This window comes from Tinamus guttatus, unplaced genomic scaffold (genome assembly GCF_059628265.1).
Source record: "Tinamus guttatus ecotype Peru unplaced genomic scaffold, ASM5962826v1 Tinamus_guttatus_pri_ptg000456l, whole genome shotgun sequence".
NCBI lineage: Eukaryota > Metazoa > Chordata > Aves > Tinamiformes > Tinamidae > Tinamus > Tinamus guttatus.
In genome coordinates, this window is record NW_028288990.1 from 422,968 (window position 1) to 444,170 (window position 21,203).

Here is a 21,203-nt window from a genome sequence, read left to right on the forward strand (position 1 = left end):
ACATTTCACAAAGATCCTGCTGCTTCTCTCATCAACAGCACTGAAGTTACCAGCAATACAAGTATAAAGTCATTGTGTAAAAATCACTTAAGGGTTATTTTTTCATTATGTGTAATGTAATTTGGGAATACACATGCTCTTACAGCAAACCCACAAATGACCCCTTTAACCCCATTTTATATTTCAGGAAAAAGCAAGTTTTTGACTTTCCTAATTTGTTTCACAGCAACTGACTAACTACTGAGAATGAGCAGCTGCTACCAGGATATACAATGATCAGGGGATTTCAGAAGAGGACCCTTTTGAAATTTATAGCTATGCGAAAGAACTCTTAAAAATCTGGGTCTTTTCTTAAATCTCTTGACACCAGCAAAACCTGAAATATTCAGATGCAAGATTTGACTTGAATGACTTGAATTAAATATTTGTCCTTCAGTCAAATGGCAAAGCTTACAAAAGCAGCCGAGATAAAAGGTCTGTCCTAAGCAGCAATCCAAGAGTCTTCTTGGATGAGATTAATTATCTCTGTGTCCCACAGAGTTCAGTATTACTGATGTACTGAGGCTAAACAGCATTAATGTACATTCATAATAACTATTTTATTACTTCAGAAGAGCAAGATTTCTAAAGAGCACTTTAAAAAGGACACAGCTTAATCTGAAGTTAAACTCTTATCCAGAGTATTTAGTACACACTAGTAAGAGAAAGAAATACCTCTTCCTCCATTAAAAATACAGATGCCACCATCTCTTCCATCGTGGATTTTGTTTCTTCTTAGCGTGGGATTACTGTCTGTTTTAATCCATACACCAGCCATTGCATTATCAAAAATCTCATTGTCTTCTATAAATCCAAGCCCTAAAATTAAGGGGTGGGGAGGGGGAGGGCAGGAAAAAAAAATTGGAAGGGTAATAAGCAGGAAGTAATAACATTCAAAACAAATAATTCTGGATAAATGAGAAAAGCAGACCTACCAGAATTATAAACAAGAATACCACCATTCTGACCTCCCCAGATCTTGTTTCGTCTAATTTTGGGGTTGCTTCCAGTTCTAGAGAGAAACATAAGCAAGTAAGTCCAACAAAGCAGTTCACTCTTTCCCAAGGCCAAGCATTTACCACATGACAGCAGTAAGTGGCCAGAATATCTCACTGCTTGCAAACCTTAATACAATACTTCGCTTCCAGATATGCAGCCAGATTTTTAGCTTTACGCACTGCTCAATGGCCACATATTCTAGCCAGCATCCAGGCTGTACTGGAAGCTACTCCTGGTCAAGTTGAAGCTGAGGCTATATCAGATTTCAAAAAAGTTAATTTTAGAAAGAAAACAACAAGAACAGTTGGAAAAAAAAAAAAAAACGAAAAAGGACACACAAATAAACAGCACAGCACAAGTTCTATCTGCCCAGACATAAAATCAGAAAACATCTTACCTTATTTGAACCCCTGAGTACATGTGATTATAGATGTCATTGTCTTCTAACACGCCATGTCCATTGTCATAAAAATAAACTCCAACCTAACACATCAAAGTGTTAAGTTATTAGTTTCAAAATAATAACAATAAATTACAAGTTTCCTTCTTTTTTTGTCTCCTTGTGCATACAAAAAGCAAAACTCACCTGTTTTCCACTATGTATTCTATTTCTCCTCAACACTGGAGTGCTGCCTGTTGTCACCCAGACTCCAGCCAAAGTATTGCTGTAAACTTCGTTTTCCTCAATCACACCTTGTCCTTTTTCATGCTAAATAGAAGACAATTTAAGAGTTGAGCAAAACTGCTGAATGCAAATACTTGCAAACATGTGGTATGAGGTTAACTTTAAGTAACTTTTGGTAGAAACATGCAAATCTTTCTCTATACAAAATCTGCCATGGCTTAAGGCAACCTGACTGTTCCTTCAGCTCCATTAGCATAGCCCTTGGTTACACGCGCTGAAACCTACACTTTATTCCTCAGTTTTATACAACACAACTGTACAGTGAGTGCAACGCATGGCATCCTGGAGGAAAAGAAAATATTTATTGAGGTTAACAATAAATGCATTATACTGCCCAAAAGCTCAGAAAACAGATTTCTAAATTTAAAACCTTGTTAAAGAATAACTATAAGCTATTATTAAAGCTAAGCCTTTTACAAGTTTTCTTTTTTTTCCTGAAAAGTGGTGAAATTGTGCTAGCTATCCCTTTTTAAAAAAAATAAAATAAAAAAAAACAAAATAGTTGCATTTGTGCATATGAATATGGGTAATACCTACCCATATTGTGCATATGAAATATGGGTAATACCTACCACATAAATGCCACCATGCTGACCATCATGAATCTTGTTGTGTCGAACTATGGGGCAGCTATTTGTTCGAATCTGTATTCCTGCCAATGCATTACCTGTTAGCAAAAATCATATTTAATATAACTTAAGTGTTCATTTTTCTGATATTATATATAAAAAATTTATATTTTCAATTGTTCTGAGTTCAAGGTGCAAGTGATTTTTTTTTTTTTTTTTTTTACCATAAATGTCATTTCCTTCAATAAGGCCTCTTCCATCACCAAAGATATAAACACCACCTTGATTCCCATTAAAAATTGCATTGCCCCTAGGGAACAAAAGTACAAATGTTACAAACGATCATATCACACCGTACAGTACTACACCATCTATGGAGTGCTGAGGAACACGCAGATTCTTACTTGAAATGGAATTTAAAAGCAATTCCCAGTTTGTTATTTTGAGAAATAGACACTTCCCTAGAATATATGCAAGTTAAAAACATAGTTCAACTGAACACAGACGGCAATTTCATTTTTACATAAACTTCATTATACTTCGTTATAAATAAATGAATTCAAGTTGCACTTTTCCCCTCCCCATCAAATCTTTTAACTAGTAAAATATCAGAGGAAACTGGTACCTTATTGTTGGGTCACTGTTTGAGGTAATCCAAACACCTGCAAAATTGTTTGCATAGATTTTGTTCTCTATGAATTGTCCTCTTCCTTTTTCATGAACATAGATTCCTCCAGTCTGGCCGTGATGGATTTCACAACGCACTACTGTGGGGTTGGCGTAGGCTTTCACTTCAAAGCCCGCTATTCTGTTCCTGTGTATGTTGCAGCTTTCAAAATAACCCTTAAGACACAAAACGTGCAAAGTTTCCTGTAAAAGTCCTTCATTTATGTGGAGACAGAACATTCTAAGATGCATTTCCGTACTTTCCCATCTCTCCAAATGGTGAGATCATTTAAAGTATTGACAAAATTGGCTAAGTATTGACAAAATACCAGTATTTTCCAATCGAATACAGCTAATTGAAACAGCCACTGTACCAAGTCTTTCCCCTAAAATAAAATGCTCTATCAAGAAACTGTTTGCATTGCTTTGGATAAACACTTCAAAGAGGACTGAACTCCAGGTTTGCTCAGCAGCTCTCAACTGATAAAACTCCTTTACAGGCCCTAAAGCCCAAGATCTATTATCAAAGTGCAGTGCTAAGGAGAGAACTATCTGCTTGCCTACAGACCATAACAGCATAAGAACAGAAATTTAAGTGTCCTAAATTTCTTCAAAATGACTGATCAGAATAAATGCATATGAATGTAGGAAAGGAGTAACTTTCTCAGGACTGAACAGCATCCTCCTTTCTCTTTCTTCTAGTCTGAGTTGCCAATGATATATATGTTTGTTATTATTACTATTTCTTCCTTTTTTTTTTAAAAAAAAGGGTGCACACTCCCACTTGAACACTACATTAGCAACAGGCCTACAACCAACTGCAAATAAAAAAAATACTTTAAAAACAGCATAGCCATGAAAAAAAAAGCTACCCAGTGATGCCCAGGCATGCTTACTCCTGTTCCTTCTGCTATACTCAAAAGCACTTGTGCAACAGAAAAGGCAATAGATCCACTTCAACACTAATCAGCGAAAAGGCTGATCTCTGCCCAGTCTTTTTTCCAATTCAGTTCATTCCAGGGGCCTTTTCTCTCAGCTAGCTCTATGTGCTCTCCAAAGCCATCCACATGATCAACAATCTACAGAACAACTACAGTTTTAGCAGTATTAGCCCCTTCATGCAAATAATTGCCTGTTTAAGGAACAGATACATCTCTGCTTGGCTAAAACATTCTGCCTAGACAAAAAGGGGCTAGACGTACCCCACTCATCTGTGTTCTTAAACATCAGTGGTTCCCCTAGGCACTTGGTCCAAAATATATTTTTCTCTTATAGCTACAGTTAGTTGTATGCCTAGGAAGGCTCATTTTACTGGAAGACTACAAAAAAGCACAATGATTTTTCCTACTATTATGGGTAACCTCACTCCACGATGCTTTTATTCACATGATTGCAGACCCGAGTACCTCTGTTCTGGTGTTTGCACCCACCACAGGAAAACATGGAAGAAGTTACCGCTTCTGCTAGCCAGAGAGAAAATGCTCTGCTTTACTGTTTCCTTGCTTATGTTCTGCGAGTTGCTGAGAGACTTCAAACATGGTTTAATTACAAAAACAAAATTCCTGAAAATAGCATCAGATACACTGCAATTTGGAACTTCTTTCTGCAATTAGTGTCACTTGTACTGGTGTCTCAATGTATCTACACAGTGTGCAGTTTCACAGAACAGGGTCCGAAGACGGGCCCACAGATTAATGGTATTCTGCTCACTCTGTCCTGAAACACCTTTATATGACTCAGGACAGCAGAACAGAGGAATCAGTGCTCTTCTGAGGGCTATAGGGGTGATTCAGGAGGAGATGATAAATTGCTGTTTAAAAAAAAAAAAAAAAAAAAAAGGCTTTTGTTATTGGTAGAGGACAGCTCCTTGCGAAGGATAAAAATCTAGATCTCAAGACTCCTTAACAGACTGTAGGGGCAGGAGAAAAAATAAAATAAAATAAAGCTTTCTGCTAGGCAAGATCCTACACTAATCAAAAACTGTGAAGAGAAACTGCACTACACCCTATTAAACACCCATTAGAGAGAGAGCCTGTTCCTTTCTTGAAGTGCCACAGGACATCTGGACTGGCCGACCTGTTCAGAGAAGTTGAGTAGCAGCTGGAGCTTAGATCCGTCACCAAAATTGAGAACAGCTATTAAGATCAGGAAGGCCAGTGCTGCTTCTCTGCACAGAGCAATCCCAAGTTCTACATGGCCTCCATACTTTTAAGTATGATTTTTTTAATGTGCTGGAGATTTTGGTACTCTTTTTTGACTCCTTTTGCGTACAGTTTATCAACTAACAGGGGAGAAACCTGGAGAATTTGACACACTGAAGTGCCAAAATTGCTTAAGAAAGAAAGGGCCACTATGATTTTTAAGAAGGAAGGAAAACATTACAATCTTGCTCAAAAACATTACATTATCTTGCTGAAAACATTACAATCTTGCTCAAAAACATTACATTATCTTGCTGAAAACATTACAATCTTGCTCAAAAACATGTGTAAGAAGATTTAAAACACTTAAGATTTCTGAAGCAGAAGCTACTGCTATGAAATTATAAAGCAAGTCTCTTCACCAAATGTACTTAAAGTACTAGGTTGTCCATTAGCTGTGAACACAAAATGACAGTTATAACCACAAAAAAAACTGCTATATGAGCAGGAAAATTAGAAAATTCTGCTGTAACCTGTTATGCTGACCAGACAAAATAACTGTAAATGAACAAACACTGTATTAATTCTAACGCTGATGCTTTCACACACCACTCCAGCTTACCAAAAAAGTTTATGTGATAATGAGGAGATAGATCCTACGCAACTAGACAGGTTCAGGAGACTTCTTTACATCCAAATTAATTCTGTAGCTAAACTTATTTTGCATTTATAAAAAGCTGACAACATTATAGAGACACAGCACTATTTCATCTCTTATTATTTGAAAAATAAACATACTCAAGAAATTGTGAAAATGTGCAAGTTTAAATACTTTGGAACTACTTATTAAAGCTGCTATTCCCTATATTTAAAAGAATGAACCATTAACTAGTCATGATTACCCTACTGAGTCGCATGTTATTATATTTTTATTTCAATGAGCAGGAAAAAAAAACATGCAATAGCGCTACATTTCTTATTTGGGAGCAAGGAAAATAAGAGAACGCATGCCCAAACCTCAAATTTAAATGAAATTTTAGGAATTTATTCTTATAGTAAATTGACATTTTTTCCTGCTTGCATACAATGGCTAAATATGATTTATGACGAATGTCTGGCAACTGATCTCATGCACCTGGTAGGAGAGGCCAATGTAGGACACTGCAATGTAGGGCACTGCCAATGCCGTGCTGCATTTTTAATGCCTGCTCGCTAAATGTTTGGCACAAGCACTAAGGCAAATGTCAGAATATCGTCACTTTTGTAGTAAGAGGTTAAGTTTCCACAGCATCAAAACACAGAGAATAGTCTGGGAACATAAACTGAAACACAGAGCACTCTTGAACCTTTCTCAACCAGCACTCCAGCACTGCAAACCCATGGGAAAATAATGTGTAGGGTAGGAATTCAGTACTGGAATGTGCTTTTCCCACTGCAGTGTTCTATAAGCAATGAAAAATATGTATCTATCCAAAAATAACAGAAGCAAGAGAAAGGTGTAGAAAAATCATTAATTTAAGTATATGTAGGATTTGTAACTGAAAGATATAATGTCACTTAAAGGATATTTATACTTTCCCCATGATGTCATCTCATCAACTCTATCACTAGCATGACAGAGAACAAAGAGGAGCTTTTGCCAAAAGCAGACTTCAATATGAGGGAGACAGAAAAAAAACCTTTCATAAACTTTGTAACTAAGAAATATCTCAATACTGGAACTAGGACATTGGTATATAGAATATACCAAAGATGGTACCAAGATTTGCCCTATTTTTCTTCTTACTTACCAAAATACCTCTCAAACATACACAACAGTGATACTGCATCTGAGGGGAGTGAAAACTGTTTTGCAATTTTTGTAATTGCCTTTTTTTTTTTGTACCCCCAAGGTATCACACAAAGGCTATATCAATTCTTCACGTAACATTTCCAAAGATTGGACCACAAGTGTAAGACAAGAGAATTATCTCTAATGTCTGCGGCTAAGATAAACACGATTCACATTTTTTAACATGCTATCATTCTTTGCAATCAAAAAGAAAAATTTCTTTGTACTGTGTTTTGCTTGTGATATCACATTGGTTACAGCACTAGAATACAGAATAACTGAAATACAGACTTAGAACAGTCTATCTACCTGTAAAAAAGCAAATCAAATATACTTCTGATTTCAAATGAGTCAAGCAAACATAGTCTAGTTCTATTCTTCCTTAATACTTCCTACTAATGTACATAATATTTTCATACTTCAACCAGAAGTGGCTCCTGGCCAGGCTTTCCAGTTAACCCTGTGCACACACCGCCCCTGCAGGAATTTCTGAAGCTTCTCCTTTGCCAGCTTCCCTACAGCTGAATTCAGTTCATTGCGCATTTCAGAACCTGCTTAGCCTTGGAGGGTTGTATGTATATATGTACCCACTGGAGCAGATTTGGAGAGCTCATACACACACATTTACACAGCTAGGATAAGGCAGTGGCTCTCTCCAGCGCTGTGAGAAAGAGACATTAACTTCTTAGCTCGCCGCTGCTCTCTGCAAAACAGCCCAGCAACTATTCTATATTCTATGTCACATTCAGTTTACATCGAAATCAGGGCCCTGCAAATTGATCAAGGGGGCATGGCTGCTCCACACCCTGGCCCCCAGAAGCTTGGATGTGCTGAAGAAAACCCTAACCAGTTTTTTTTTCCACGCTGGATCTCCTGTTAACAACCAACCAACCAATCTGGGGGTTAGACTTAGATCAACAAAAACACCTCTTTGAGGGGAACAAACTGTTCATCCTAACAAGGAGGAGTATAGAATAGCACAGAAAAACCTCATATAGAAGTTCAGCAGGAAGAATAAGGCAATACAGTGCTCGAGTTGCTAAAAAAGTTGAACATGGTGTGGGGGCAGAAGAGAACATCAAGAGGTTAACACATACAGAAGAATATGGAAGGACTTGGGGATCCCAAGGTTAGAAGGCCAAGTGAGAAAATACAGTTAGAAAAGGCAGGTCCAGGGTACATCCAAGCTGTGTTTGCAAAAGTGAGACTTGGGACATAGCTCTCTACTTGCCAGCCAAAACCATGGGCTAAAACGCTTGCATTTTTACTAGTTCTGTTTTGCCTTCTCAGGGTAAGATCTACCATTGGATAACAGAAGACACTTGCTTACAGAGAACTCAGGGTAAGATCTACCATTGGATAACAGAAGACACTTGCTTACAGAGAACATGCTGATAACAACATATGAAACCAAATTATGGTTTATTAATTGACAAACAGGCCTAAAGACATAAGGAGCCATAGCTAGGGAAGAAGCCTGGGGGGCAGCAAGGCTAGGAGAAGGGACACGCAGAGGTGCCCCCACAGTGCATCGAGCGGACACGGGCTGCAGCTGACCTTGTTCCTGAGCAGCTTTCTGGGATCACGTTTGTTACAGGGAGACTTTTATAAAAATAACTGTACAGCAACAAAGAAGAGATTCCTATGTATCTATAGGAAATTCAAAAATGAAGGCCTAGAGCAAGAGGCTTTATGGCTTAGCCCAAGCTACATGTGATTCTTTCAGAATAACAGCCAACTCCTACAGCAAGATCATCAAAATCTGTGTTGCTCTTTTGAAGGCCGGAGGCAAACTAAAGACTTACTGGTTTTAAACACTGATTTTTACTCCATTCAATCTGCAAATAAGTAATATTAAAACTTCAGTAGCCTTTATGTAGCTTCACCTTTGATTTATCATACTTTGATCACATTTTACATTTTTGAGGTGCTGTTCACATATGCAATCCTAACTACAGCAAAGGAGTGGATGGAAGGAAACTTTTGGTTTTCTTAGCTGGGTGGGGAGAATTGGGACTTTGGCACTCAAGCAGGCAAAAACAATGGGCTGGCATTGTTTGGAAGACATGCAGAATATTTTGCTAAAACTAATCAGCAAATAATCTTTTATTTCAGTGACAAAAATATTTTTTGTTTCAAGGGCTATTCACACTCATTATAGCATTAGTTTACACATACTCAGCAAACCACTTTCAACTTACAGAAATGATTATGATGAAAGAAGGCTTAAATTTTGAAGCAAAATATAGTGTTAGGATTCCATAATTACCTCCACGGTAAAAAAAAAAAAAAAAAGTCTTCTTCTCAAGGAAGGCAGCCATACCCTGTTTATGAGATGTAACAATAAGACTAAGTCTCCATGCAACATTTTGTTACATTTTCAGATCTTCAAGGTACCTTGATAAAGGTACAGAATCCCACAGGAAACATTCTGTTCTGTTTCAGAAAAAGAGTGAAGGCACTGTATAAACGTAAGCCTACCATTTCTTTCCTATTTCAAGAGTTATTTTATCACGGCAATATAATTCAATGTAACAGGCTGTCAATCAGCTGCAGAAAGCTTGCTTAATCCTTTTTCAGCTAAACTTGTCTTTACCTAAAGTGAAATTGCCCACAGAAGCGCAAGAGAAGTAACACTAAGTATATTAAAACACCTGCTCTGCGTAAAAGCCTATGTTTTAGAGGTTCCAGTGACAGGCAGTAAACTCTGTTCAGCAACGCACCATCCACCTTGTGTTCCTCAAAGAAAATATATACATTACCATGCCATGGTCAAAAGTGAAAACACCAACATCACGTCCATGGTGAATATGATTCCGTCTGATAATGGGATTTCCATGGTTTTTAACCCAAATTCCTGCTAACGCATTATTGGAGATCTCGTTGTCCTCGTATATTCCCTAGGAAATGAAGAAGTTAAGAGGGTGATCAGCAACAGTAGACAAATTTACCCAAATAAAATAACCAATACAGAAAGAACAATACCTGTGCATGGTCTGTAATATAGAGTCCAACATTTTCACAGTCGCTGATGTTACAGTGTTTAATAGTAGGACAAGCTCCCTGGCCACTAACACATACTGCAGAGCCAACTGGAAGAAAACAGTACAGTTACCATAGCTTCAAAGCATAGCGTGTTTATAAATAGTCTGGTAGTGCTCTTGCAAGAGAAGTCAGTGTGAATTGGTATTTAAAAAAAATTTGGTGTGCGCAGTGCCAAAGCATTACAAACCAAAGCCAGAAAAACACTAACGTCATCATTTTATAGATGCAACCCTCTTCCAGGGTTACACAGCTACACGTAGCTGCCAGAGGAGACAACAGTTTATGCAATAATTTATGCTTATGAAAGTTTTCGCTCATTTATTTCTCTGCATTAGGCAAACTACGTACTTACAATTCACAACAAACAAAGGAGAGAAAAAACACAATAGAATCCTATGCTAATTACTGTCTAACTTCTTTAAACTATTCATAATCCAACCCTTCAAAGGGGCCAAACAAATAATTTTGCAGCATTCCAGAACAAAGACTCACTAACTAAGGATGAGCAGAAGATTAATAACATGATTTTAAAAAACTTCACACCAGAAACCCATAGGTCTTTTGCTAGCTAAATTATAAAGCTTCTTGCTGTAGTTCTCTTGCATGATTTGAGCTATTACACTATCCTCTCCCCAAACCCTCCAGGCAGTTCTGATGAAGACCTGAACAGCTTGAGTCTGATGAGCTGAAATCTCTGAACTGCAGGGCAGAACAAAAGCATGATAGTCTGTGTCCACTAAAATCAACAGCAGAGGCACCCAGATTTCAGAACAGCAAAGTTTCATCTCAAGGGCACCTGGACTATATGACAAACACCCTCCTTTCAAAATTCTGCAGCACTAAATAAGCAAGCTGGGCCTACATGTCCATTACTAAGCTTTTGTATCACCTTCACGCATACTACCACATAGACTACATTTTAATAACTTGGATTCATTAATGGGGAGTTTTCCTATTTAAACCTCAAGAAACCACTTCCACTATCTAATCTGACTTTATGAATAACACAGGCCATAAGAAATCCCTGAATTAATTCTGTTTCAGTTCCACTAGCAGAGACTTCACTATACATCTTCTAGAAACAGATTTGATTTAAAGATTTCCAATAGCTAAGGAACTACCATAAGGCTTGTTAAAAGGTGTTTACACTGTCAATTGACATTTTAGTTTCTCATACAAGTTTCCCTAGTTTCAGGGTACTACTCATGTATGGTATACCCACAGCATATACTTACCTAATTCAAGTTACCTCTTCAGTCTTCTCTTAGGAAACTTAACAAGCTGTGGAACATTTTTCATTATGAATCAAGTTTTTCATTTTGTCCTCTGCGGCTGTTCACTGACCTGTTTTTAACACATTGCTCTAAACTATGGACACCAGGATAGAGCACTTTATTCTAAAGCAGGACTAAGCAAAGGAATAGCACAGCCTCCCCCTTTCTGTTCCGTGTTCCCATGGGTTCACGTAAGGACCATGTTAGTTCTTGTGGCCACACCACCACTTAAGGGCTCAGGCAGCTGAGTACTCACAGTGACCTTTCCCAGCAACACGGCTTTCTATCATGGCGGGTCATCAAGCACACAGAGCTTCTTGTGCCTAATTGCATAACTTTGCACTTGTCTGTACTCAAATGGATGTTGTTCAGCAGAACCCACCTTCCGAGGAGGATGTGACAGCTCATCCTCTTGGCTATTTACAAATGCCTTATTCTTAATCATCTAAGAATTTTATCAGCACGCATTTTATTTCTTCTCTGCAAGCCAAGAATATCACTGAGGTGACTTAGAGTCAAGAATCTTTGAAATACTCTGCTGCAAAGCCATTCAAAACTAAGCTGCAAGCTCTTTCTGTTAATTCTGTAATACTCTAGTACCTTAATCGTGACACTGGAGGGCCAAATCAAATGTCCTTCAGGGATCTACTTTATTACACTAGGCGTGCTAACTTTATTAGTCAAATAAGGTCATCAAAAATGCTAAATGAAATGCAACCATTACAACTTTCTGCAAATACATAATGATTCTAATTACTGACCGGCCAAATTCCTGCATTCACTACCTCATTATTCTACGCCGGATCAATAGGCAGTGCTAGCTGCCACACATCATCTTGCCTAGTCATCTTCCAGCCCTGCTTTCATCCAGGTTTCAAGTTACTGCTGATACATAATAAGAGTCCAGAAGATTTCTCAGCCAATTCTTTTTAAACTCTTGCATGATTTTAGAATGTCTATTTTTACAGCTGTTTAACCTCATCCACAGTTATTGTATTTCATTATCCCTCTAGGGCAGGAACGCATTCATCACTCCTGCCTCTTCTCATTAAATATGGAACAAAAATTACACAACACTTTGCCATTCAAATTCCTTCATATCTGTGATGAATAAGTATCACTGTTAGAACTCCTTTTGTTCCCAAAATTAAGACATTGTCACTGTCTCTTCTAGCTGGAGATGGGATCTTGTCTTTGGTTTTCAGGGTCTATTTTTGAGGGGAGTAGGTTATCCAGCTCCCACAGTTTCTTGCAAGCCCTAACTTCTGACTCATTATAACTAATACCTTCTCATCTACTACACTCCACAATGGTTTTTATTCCCTTGTCCTCCTCTTGTCTTCCTCTTGTCTTCCTCTTGATACAGGAACTGTAAATTTCTGGGAACCCACTAGGATGTTCAAAAAAATTTTACCTTTATGTTTTGTTTTACTTATTCCCACTCACTTGACCGAATTTTTTTGTTGTGTGAAACTAGTCCTTCTAAAGTATCAAACACGCATTACTGGTATAGGCTTTATTTTGTTTACTCATTATGATTGCACACGCTTAAGCAACATGGGAAAGAAAAAAAGCCACCCACACACATTGCCGCCAGCTTCTTGCTTTTTTCTAGCAAGGTAAAGACTAATCCAGATTTCCTGTAAGATGGATGCAAGAGAACATCTAGAGTCAGGAGCTTGCCATTTATATTTTATTTTACAATTTCAAAGGCACTTTGGAGTGGTAGCAAGAGACCTCCAGCCTAAATCACTCACACAACTCCCACCTTTACATATTGCATACAGTAAGGACTTTACATATGACATTTAATAAAGACATAAGCTTTAATGTAATGAGTATGTCTACAGAAAGGGTATCAGCCATGGGCTAGGAAAGTGATTCTGAATGTTCATGGATCAATGCCTCAGAGAGGTCAATGACTGGGAAACAGAAAAGCCTTTTTCTGTCAGACTTCCTCCCTTTTTGCACACTCAGTACTTCCTGTAGAAGGTATAATAAGGCTTGGTAGGATTAAAAAGTCAATAAAAATCAATAATTGATACATGTTGGTAGCACAGCCTACCTACAGCCTCTAAAATTGACCAGAAATTTTGACTTGGAAGCAGACAGAATGGACAGAAGCAAAAACACAGTGCAGGAAAAAAAAAATCAAAAATCCTGAAGCTTAAAGAGGGCCAGAGTCTGCCACACTCTGATCAAAAAAAGCATTTGATAAAAAGCTTTAACTATGGAAATCAAAACTTAAGTTTGTTTTCCCAGCACTGAGCACAAAAAGGAGGGGAAAAAAAAAGATCCTGAGAGCAGCTGGCTGCCTTTTATTCCCTTTTTAACACCTCAGTGCTAGCTGATCCCTCTGCAACAAAACTAGGATGAAGGAGATGATTTCTGGTCCAGCTGCCATGACCAGAAATGAAATAATGTTTCAGTCTGCAACCACCAAGGAAGAGCATGTCTTCTGCTGTGCGATGCAGACAAGGAATATTTACTCTCCCTATGACAAGGTTCTCTGAATTATGCCCTTCTGTATAATTTCTAGCAGAAAAGTGTAGTTTCTATGTCTAGTTGAAGATCTTCCTTGTTTCCCTGCCTGTAGGCTGAGCTAAGCAACCATTATGCACAGCCTACTGTATAAAACTATTCCATTTCACCAGCTGAATTTAGGTATGTAAAGTTTGCGTTATGATTTCCATGCAGAGACTGAGCATTTTAGTTCTCCTTGGCCTCCCCTTTCTGATGCTCCATTTCATCTGTTCATTTCCAAACGCTTCAAACTCACCACATCTCTGGTGCTTGTGAATTGCCATATTTCCTCTTTGTTTTCTACTTCTGATCCTTCTTCCTGAATCCCAACTACTGCAGTTTCCCAAGTCAGGTGATACAAATATTCCTTAAAATCTCTGCTGGTGAAATTAGTGCTCAGTCTTCCACACCATGCACCACTTCTGCACTTACAGCTAACTGCTTTGTCTACAGGATGTTGCTTCCACTCTTCAGAGAAAGTGAGCTTGGCTTATAAGCTACAGTTCAACTGTATTATTGCCATCCATCCAATATATATAGCACTGAACCTAGTGTAAAAGATCCATTTACACCCTTTTCATATATCCTCTGCTAGCTATGATTATATATACACACGCACTCCCTAAGAAACAGAGGCATATTTTATATAATTGCATTCCTGTCAGGTTTTTAAGTAACTGTCCAGAGAGTTCATACTGATTCAAATAAAAGACTAAGACATAATCTCACTGATCTTAGACACAAGGAGATCACTGCAATAATTCCATTTCAAGGCAGTAAGGCTTACAGATCCACTTGCATCAAAAAAAGAAACATGTGAACAGTGATCATTAAAACTTTTTGTGTTGCCTCCCTGTTCCAGGTTAAATCAGCCTGTTTTAAACACAATGTTAGTTTTAAACAACAAAATACTCACTAACCCGTACAAGTACTTCGAATAATACAGTGATCTATGATTGGACTGCAATTCACGGTAATCTCTAAGCAGTGATGTGCGTTGTGGTGCTGAGCAGATTTGTCATCAGGATTGAACTGAAAAAAGAATACAGAATAAAATGTAATATTTCATTTGAGAGGCATGAAGTGAAAAAACATTAGAAGTCCTGTGCAAGTCTGAGACTCTTACCCTGATCGTCATATATCCAACATAAGCATCTTCAGAGCCCTCCATAAAAACGAAGGTAGAATCTCTAGTGTTTTCTATTATGACTTTATCTGCTACTTTTCCAGGTGCTGTAAACAAACAAACAGAAAATTAATCTCAGCTTGTGCCAGTGAAAATTCCTCAGCCTTACAGAATTCTTTTCAAGCCACCACCAACAGAAAACAAAGATGATTCTCAGCATGTTAAAAAAATACTTAAAAGAATCTTAAAACAGAAATGCAGGGGCAATCATGGAAACTAATCTTTATGTAATACAATCTTAAACCAGTTTAATATCGAGTATCATGAGCAAGTCTGTTGCAGCACTCATTTTCTGACTTTAGCTTCTCAGTCCAGCTTTTAGGAAAATGGTTGCCCCATTAACGTTAAGCTACAAACTGAAAATCCCTGAAAGAAAACAACAGCTAGAAAATATCAGCTGCATTTCTAAACACAAATTAAAGAAACAGTTTAACAAATCTGGCTTCCAGTCTAGCAGCACTCATAACTCTACTATGTGATACAGTTTTAGTATTCCAAACCTTTTTATTAAAGCTAAGCACATACCTTCCATCACCTAGTTGAACCAACTTAAACATCTACTCAGTAATCTGCTCATGACCCAGGAGTGACCTCCCCACATGCTCAAACAGAAGATTCAGAGTTTTGCTGCAATATCCTCACTACTGCTTATAAGACAGACTTGTATAATTAAAACTGAACTATGCTTTTGGAAACCTTCACTGCATACATTCAACAAGTTAAATTAGAAATTCCTATAATCTGTGGTTTGAGTTCCACTGTTAACCGCCTTTATCCCGGATTCAGGGGAGATGGGCACCGCGGCTGCTGGAGCCAGCAGAGGGAGCACAGGACAACAGCCTCCCTGGCCTTGCTGAGGACGCAGTAGTCCCAGTTCAGCGGCTGGACTGTCCATCTGATCCCAACCAGGGCATTAAATATGCAGGCCAGAGGCAGCCCTCCTCAATGCATGAAACAGAAAGATTCAAGTTTCATATATGACAGCACATCAAACTATCCGATTGCAGCTCCAAACCATTTTGAGCTCTGTAACAGGAGCCCCAGACATAGCCAGCTATTTCACCCAACTCCCGTATTTTGTTGCAGGGCCGATGCAGAGGATTTCTCCCCAGCAGAGCTCTCCTCCCTGTCGACACTGGTGCAGACAAGTGGTGTGTCCTGTTCCTTATCAAGCCAGTCAGGGTGAAGCAACAGCTACATCAGCATCCAGCTTGTTCGCATTATATGAAAGCCAGATCTCTGCTTCCCCTACCACAAAGCTGCTAATATTTTGAGGTCATCTAGCTCTTTTTCATATCACTATTCCCTTAGTACTGGGCAGTAACTTAAAAAGCCTTTGATGAAGACCTGAATCACTTTAAAAAAAATAAAAATAAAACTTGGTTCCACTGCCCAATAACATCTATATACAATTTACTCTTTTTCTCCATGGCTCAAATACCACTGACATCACACACGAGCACCCTTCAGCACCCCAACAGCCTGCAGCTACAGGTAGACTAAACCCAGGAAGCGAATGGAGTCCCTGCAGGCAACAGACGGGCCGCTGGCCAGTGTGATCGGAGGAGGCGGCAGTGGCGGCAGGCAGGACTTGCACCTCACACCGGATGGTCCTTCAGAGCGCCAGAATGAAGCAGCTTGACTCGGGGAGTTATGCTCATAGGCATTTGCCAGGTGCTTGTACAACATTCCCTACAGGTTTCTCTTTCAGCCCAAGAGTTACATTATGGGCTTCTGGGAGGTCCCAAAATACCTGTTACAGAATTAGCAAGATCAGAACATCTAGGGGAAATTCACATTCTTTCCCCTGGAAAGGTCTTGGCACTTCCTCAAGCATCAGCTGCAGTCTAAATGCATCAGGGGCTTCCTGCAGCCTCCAACTCCATCACTGCAGTAGAACCACTCACATACCTTCACTTCAGCTTTTAGCTCAAACCACTCTAAAGAGATACAACAAGAACATACACACATCCTTACCTATTCAGCTGGTACTCACCTAGCCTGCAACACCCAACAGGTTACTCAAAGGGAAAGAAAAAAGACACTGATTTTATAACTACGCAAAAACACAGGTAATGATCCTAGGAAGTCCATCTTCCAGAGTCTAAAGGAGATCCATTCTGTGGGATCAGAGGGTCAGTGTAGGAACACAAGGGGCTGGCCAAAGGAATTTAAAATTAACTGGATGCTAATTCAAAACGCTGTTATTCCTTAAAAGAATTTAAGCAATTTTACTTTTCATTAAAAAAAGATACTACTACTACTACTGTGAGGAAATAAACACAAGAAGGACAGGTGCTTTTCTTTAAGAAAATTTTTTATATGAGAAAGTAGAAGCTTCCTGAAAGCAAGAGGAATGTAGAGCTGACCTCCTAATTACCCAGTGCTTCTTCAGAGGGCAGCAGCAGGAACCACAGTCGGGCTCCTAGCAGGGCTGCACAGGGATTTGGGGCTGCCTTAATCCTACCATTCTGGAAGGTGTGCCAGGCTGAACAGCAAGGAGAAAGTCCTCCAAGGACTAGTGGCTCACTTGAATTCCTGTTTTTTCCAGACAAATGAAAATTCACTCCCTCTACAACATTACTGACTGTTCAGTAGAGAAGGTCTGAGGGAGTGAAGACACCACAGTGCCAAAACCTTATAAGCCTTTCTCCATTGCATTCAGAGATTTGCTCCCCGAAACAGCTACTCTATTAGAGAAACACACAACACAGATCTCTTGCTTTTAAAGAGCAATCCTTCAGATAACTGCTTTCCTGAGTAACACAGACAGCTCCAGTTGAAGGGAACTACTGAAGCAGAGGGTCTTTCATAACTTAAAAGGAGTCAAAAAGCATTCAGAAGTCCAAACAGGTATCACAGACATCACCTCAAATTTCATCAATTGAGACATTTCATATCTTAAAGCAATTCTGAGACAGCTTCTTCTCCATTTCAAGCACTCAGATGTCTCTCACCCTATTTGCAGTAGTGAGACAGAAGCTGAGCAAGTTCTGTGTTACTTATCCCAGGGTATGCCTGTTTTAGCAACCCCTCTCTTACAGTACAGCATGGAGCAGTGCTGAGGGAGAGACATCCAAACCACACACGTTGCAGCGTGGCAGAGCAAAGGGACCATGACTTGGGACTAGTTTTAGTCTGTTCCTCTTGACTGACTGTGCCCTGGCTATCAGAGCATGCCAAATGTATTCCAGGAACTTGCTTAGTTCAGTCTCATCTGAAAGGAATCCACTTTGTGCTCCAAGACACAAACCAAAGCACAGAAAACAGGAATGATCAGGACAGTAGCTTAAGCAGTGCAGGCATGACCTGACAAACTAAAACACTAATGCTCAGGGACCTTCCTGCAAATCTGCAGGAACAAGTTTTAAATGCTAACACTGAAACCAGCTCACTTAATGGATCAAAACTGTTCTCAAAATGTCAGGATTGTAAAATCAAGGCAAGAAATACCAGAACTGATTTACTCAAGAACAACACCACTGAAAGAAATATCTCTAGTATCCAGAACAAATAGATACCAGAAAATAAAATTGGAGAAAAAAAAAAAGTTAAATGACAGACATTATTGCACTTGCCTCAAACTGGAGAGCTTCCATTTCACCTCTAGGTTCCCAAAGGTCTGAGAGCTCTTACCCACGATCTCTACTAGGCTTTAAGACACTCTAAATTCTTGCCATTTCACTGTGCTATGGGGGCTGAGCACATTCATATCAGAGACAGGAGAAGCTCCTCAGGCCCAGTCCGCAGCCAGGTGTATTGTCTTAAATTAGCTTCCTAAAACTTCCAGAATAGGAAAGGTTTATGTCCTTCTCCATAGGGGGATCTCCTTCAGAGGAACAGCGGGGAGACAGAGAAGGAACCTCCAGCCTCAGAAACGTCCTGCTGGGCACTCTCCTTTCCTTGCTCGAGATGGAATTTCGATGTTCAAAAAAATGGGACAGACACTAATTTGGACTTGCTCCTACTGCTAGATTCTACTCCAGAGGTATGTTATATATAAACTTCATAATAGCCACCTGAAAAATTTCAACTGCAGTCATATAACTGAAAACACTTTCTGGCCTTTTTTTTTTTTTTTCTCCTAGTGAAATAAAATTAGTTATTTGAAAAACTAGCAAGCAGAAAACAGCAGGTCAGTGTGAAGCAGTCGGTTTTTGTTTAATGACACTTGCACTAAAAACAGTTAATTAGGCTTATAGAAGAAGAAATTACACAGAATATTTAATATACTAGAATATGTTTGTAAAGGAGCTAATGCACACAAATCCACTTTGAGACAAATACGCTTTTTCAATACCTGCACCAATCATGGTGATTGGAGACTCGATATATATCCATTCATCAGTGTATATTCCAGAGTGAACAAAGATAAGTCCATCAAAATGAGCTTCTTGAACTCCACCAAGAGCATCCTCAATGGTATCATAATACTAGAAGTAAAGAGACAAGTTTACACAGATGCAAAGATGCACAAGTAGAAGTAGTCTTATCAAGTGCTTTAGAAACATACCAACATATTTTCTCTTCCTTTATACCTTGCAGGATTACTGTAGAAGTGTTCAGCAAAACCTGGCTTTACATGTGCTCCTTTGTACTGAAACAGGGAAAAGAAAATATGAGAAACTTGCAAGTAAATGGATCTGAATGCACAGAGAGGAGATCTCCTAATCCCCTAATTAACAAGCCATTTGCTGGTGCCAGCTAACTCCAAGAGCAGAGGGTCGTGTTCTGACCTCCCACAACAGGCACGCAATTTAGAGCAGTAACACAAAAATATCTGATAGTCTCATAAGGATGATCAGCTACACCAAGAGTCTAACTTATCCAATCAGAAGCCTCTGAAGCAACTGAGAATGTGGCAACAAGCTCTTCACATTCCTTATCCGCTCCACAAAAGATGTTATTTTCATCTTTTGATTTTGCATCTGCTTGCCAAAAGGGACAGCATTTTATTTGGTGAGGAGAAAAAACAAACAAACAAACAAAAAACAAAACAAAAAAACACGGAACAAAACACAAACTACCCTACCTGGTTTTCAGTACTGAATTAAGAAGCCAGGTCAAGCATTTATACTTCTTCATTAACCAATATACACAGCATAATGCAATTACTTATAAATAAAATAACAAGGCATATGTTTTAATTCCTTAATCTACACTTTTCAAGCACCATGCCCAGCCTTTCTTACAGTAGTTCTGATACTTTGGATTAGGGGTCCAGTCATGAACAAGCTTTAAGACACAATCTGTGTAGTTCCAGTCATATTCGCTGTAAATCACAACTTAATTCCAAGTGATATCACCAACGTACTGCGCTGCTTACTGAAGGAGGAAGCACATTAATCTGATAACCAGGATGTACAGTGGTTTAATGATATGCACGATGACAACAATCTATTTGAAAGGGTCTTGCAAGTCACAAGACCACAACAATCCTCCATGGGATTTTAGCGATGCAAAACCTGAAGAAAACCCAAGATAGAAGAGTAGGACACTAACACTCTGCTTTGGCACGATGCAACTCTCCAAACAGTACCTCAAAACAGGAAATAATTTTAGTCCACTGTAACACAGTAAAGTCATCTCCCCTCATCCTACCTACTCCCATGAGCCTATCTACTTTAAATTCTGAAAGAAAAAACATCTTCTGGTTGGAAGCTGCACATGCTGACTATGTTTAAGAGGTCTGTTTTTCACTTTTATAAGCGATCATTACAATGGAATACAAATGAATACTATTACCAGTTGCTGAAAGCTTTCTTTCCAGGGATTTGGATGTTCATATTCTTCTGGATTAATCTGATAAAATTTACCAGGTTCAGGATGCATCATGGGGCGTGTGTACTCAAATACTTCCATATATAATCTTTTCCTAAAAAGGAGAGTCAAATAAATAAATAAAACCCACAACTGATTAGGCGTCCATTTTAATATACCTCAAACATGACGGATGGGATTTTTCAACAGCATTTGTCATAGTCAGTTACAGTAAGTTTGATCAAGACCAGTACCACATTAAAATGCATAAAAAAAATCTCTTTTGAAAAATAAATCATCCTCAAAATCAGTTTTAGATGCTTTTCAGAGCATCTTATCTGTTAAGTGTTGGTTAGGACTGACCTCTGTGGTAACACAGATTTTGACATATGTTTAAGAGTCCAAGTAACCATGTCCTTAACATGTAACATCCACCTGGGGGTAGAAATTATTGTGTGGTTTGTGGGGTCATAGTCCAATTGTAC

General features: G+C 38.8%; 1 protein-coding gene across 2 annotated transcripts in view; it reads right to left on the minus strand.

The window, feature by feature from the left end:
- The window catches only part of FBXO11 (F-box protein 11), a 62,572-nt gene that overhangs the window by 3,860 nt on the left and 37,509 nt on the right, over positions 1–21,203 (minus strand). For both annotated transcript variants that reach the window (XM_088532156.1, XM_088532155.1), the window contains exons 5-18: positions 20,704–20,833; positions 19,472–19,555; positions 19,259–19,391; positions 14,899–15,005; positions 14,693–14,804; positions 9,916–10,022; positions 9,693–9,830; positions 2,918–3,135; positions 2,517–2,602; positions 2,296–2,390; positions 1,625–1,747; positions 1,436–1,521; positions 975–1,051; positions 715–858 (exon numbers count right to left, since the gene is read on the minus strand). In XM_088532156.1, coding sequence (XP_088388282.1) covers positions 715–858; positions 975–1,051; positions 1,436–1,521; positions 1,625–1,747; positions 2,296–2,390; positions 2,517–2,602; positions 2,918–3,135; positions 9,693–9,830; positions 9,916–10,022; positions 14,693–14,804; positions 14,899–15,005; positions 19,259–19,391; positions 19,472–19,555; positions 20,704–20,833 — 1,640 coding nt within the window. The remainder of the gene's footprint in view (positions 1–714; positions 859–974; positions 1,052–1,435; positions 1,522–1,624; positions 1,748–2,295; positions 2,391–2,516; positions 2,603–2,917; positions 3,136–9,692; positions 9,831–9,915; positions 10,023–14,692; positions 14,805–14,898; positions 15,006–19,258; positions 19,392–19,471; positions 19,556–20,703; positions 20,834–21,203) is intronic.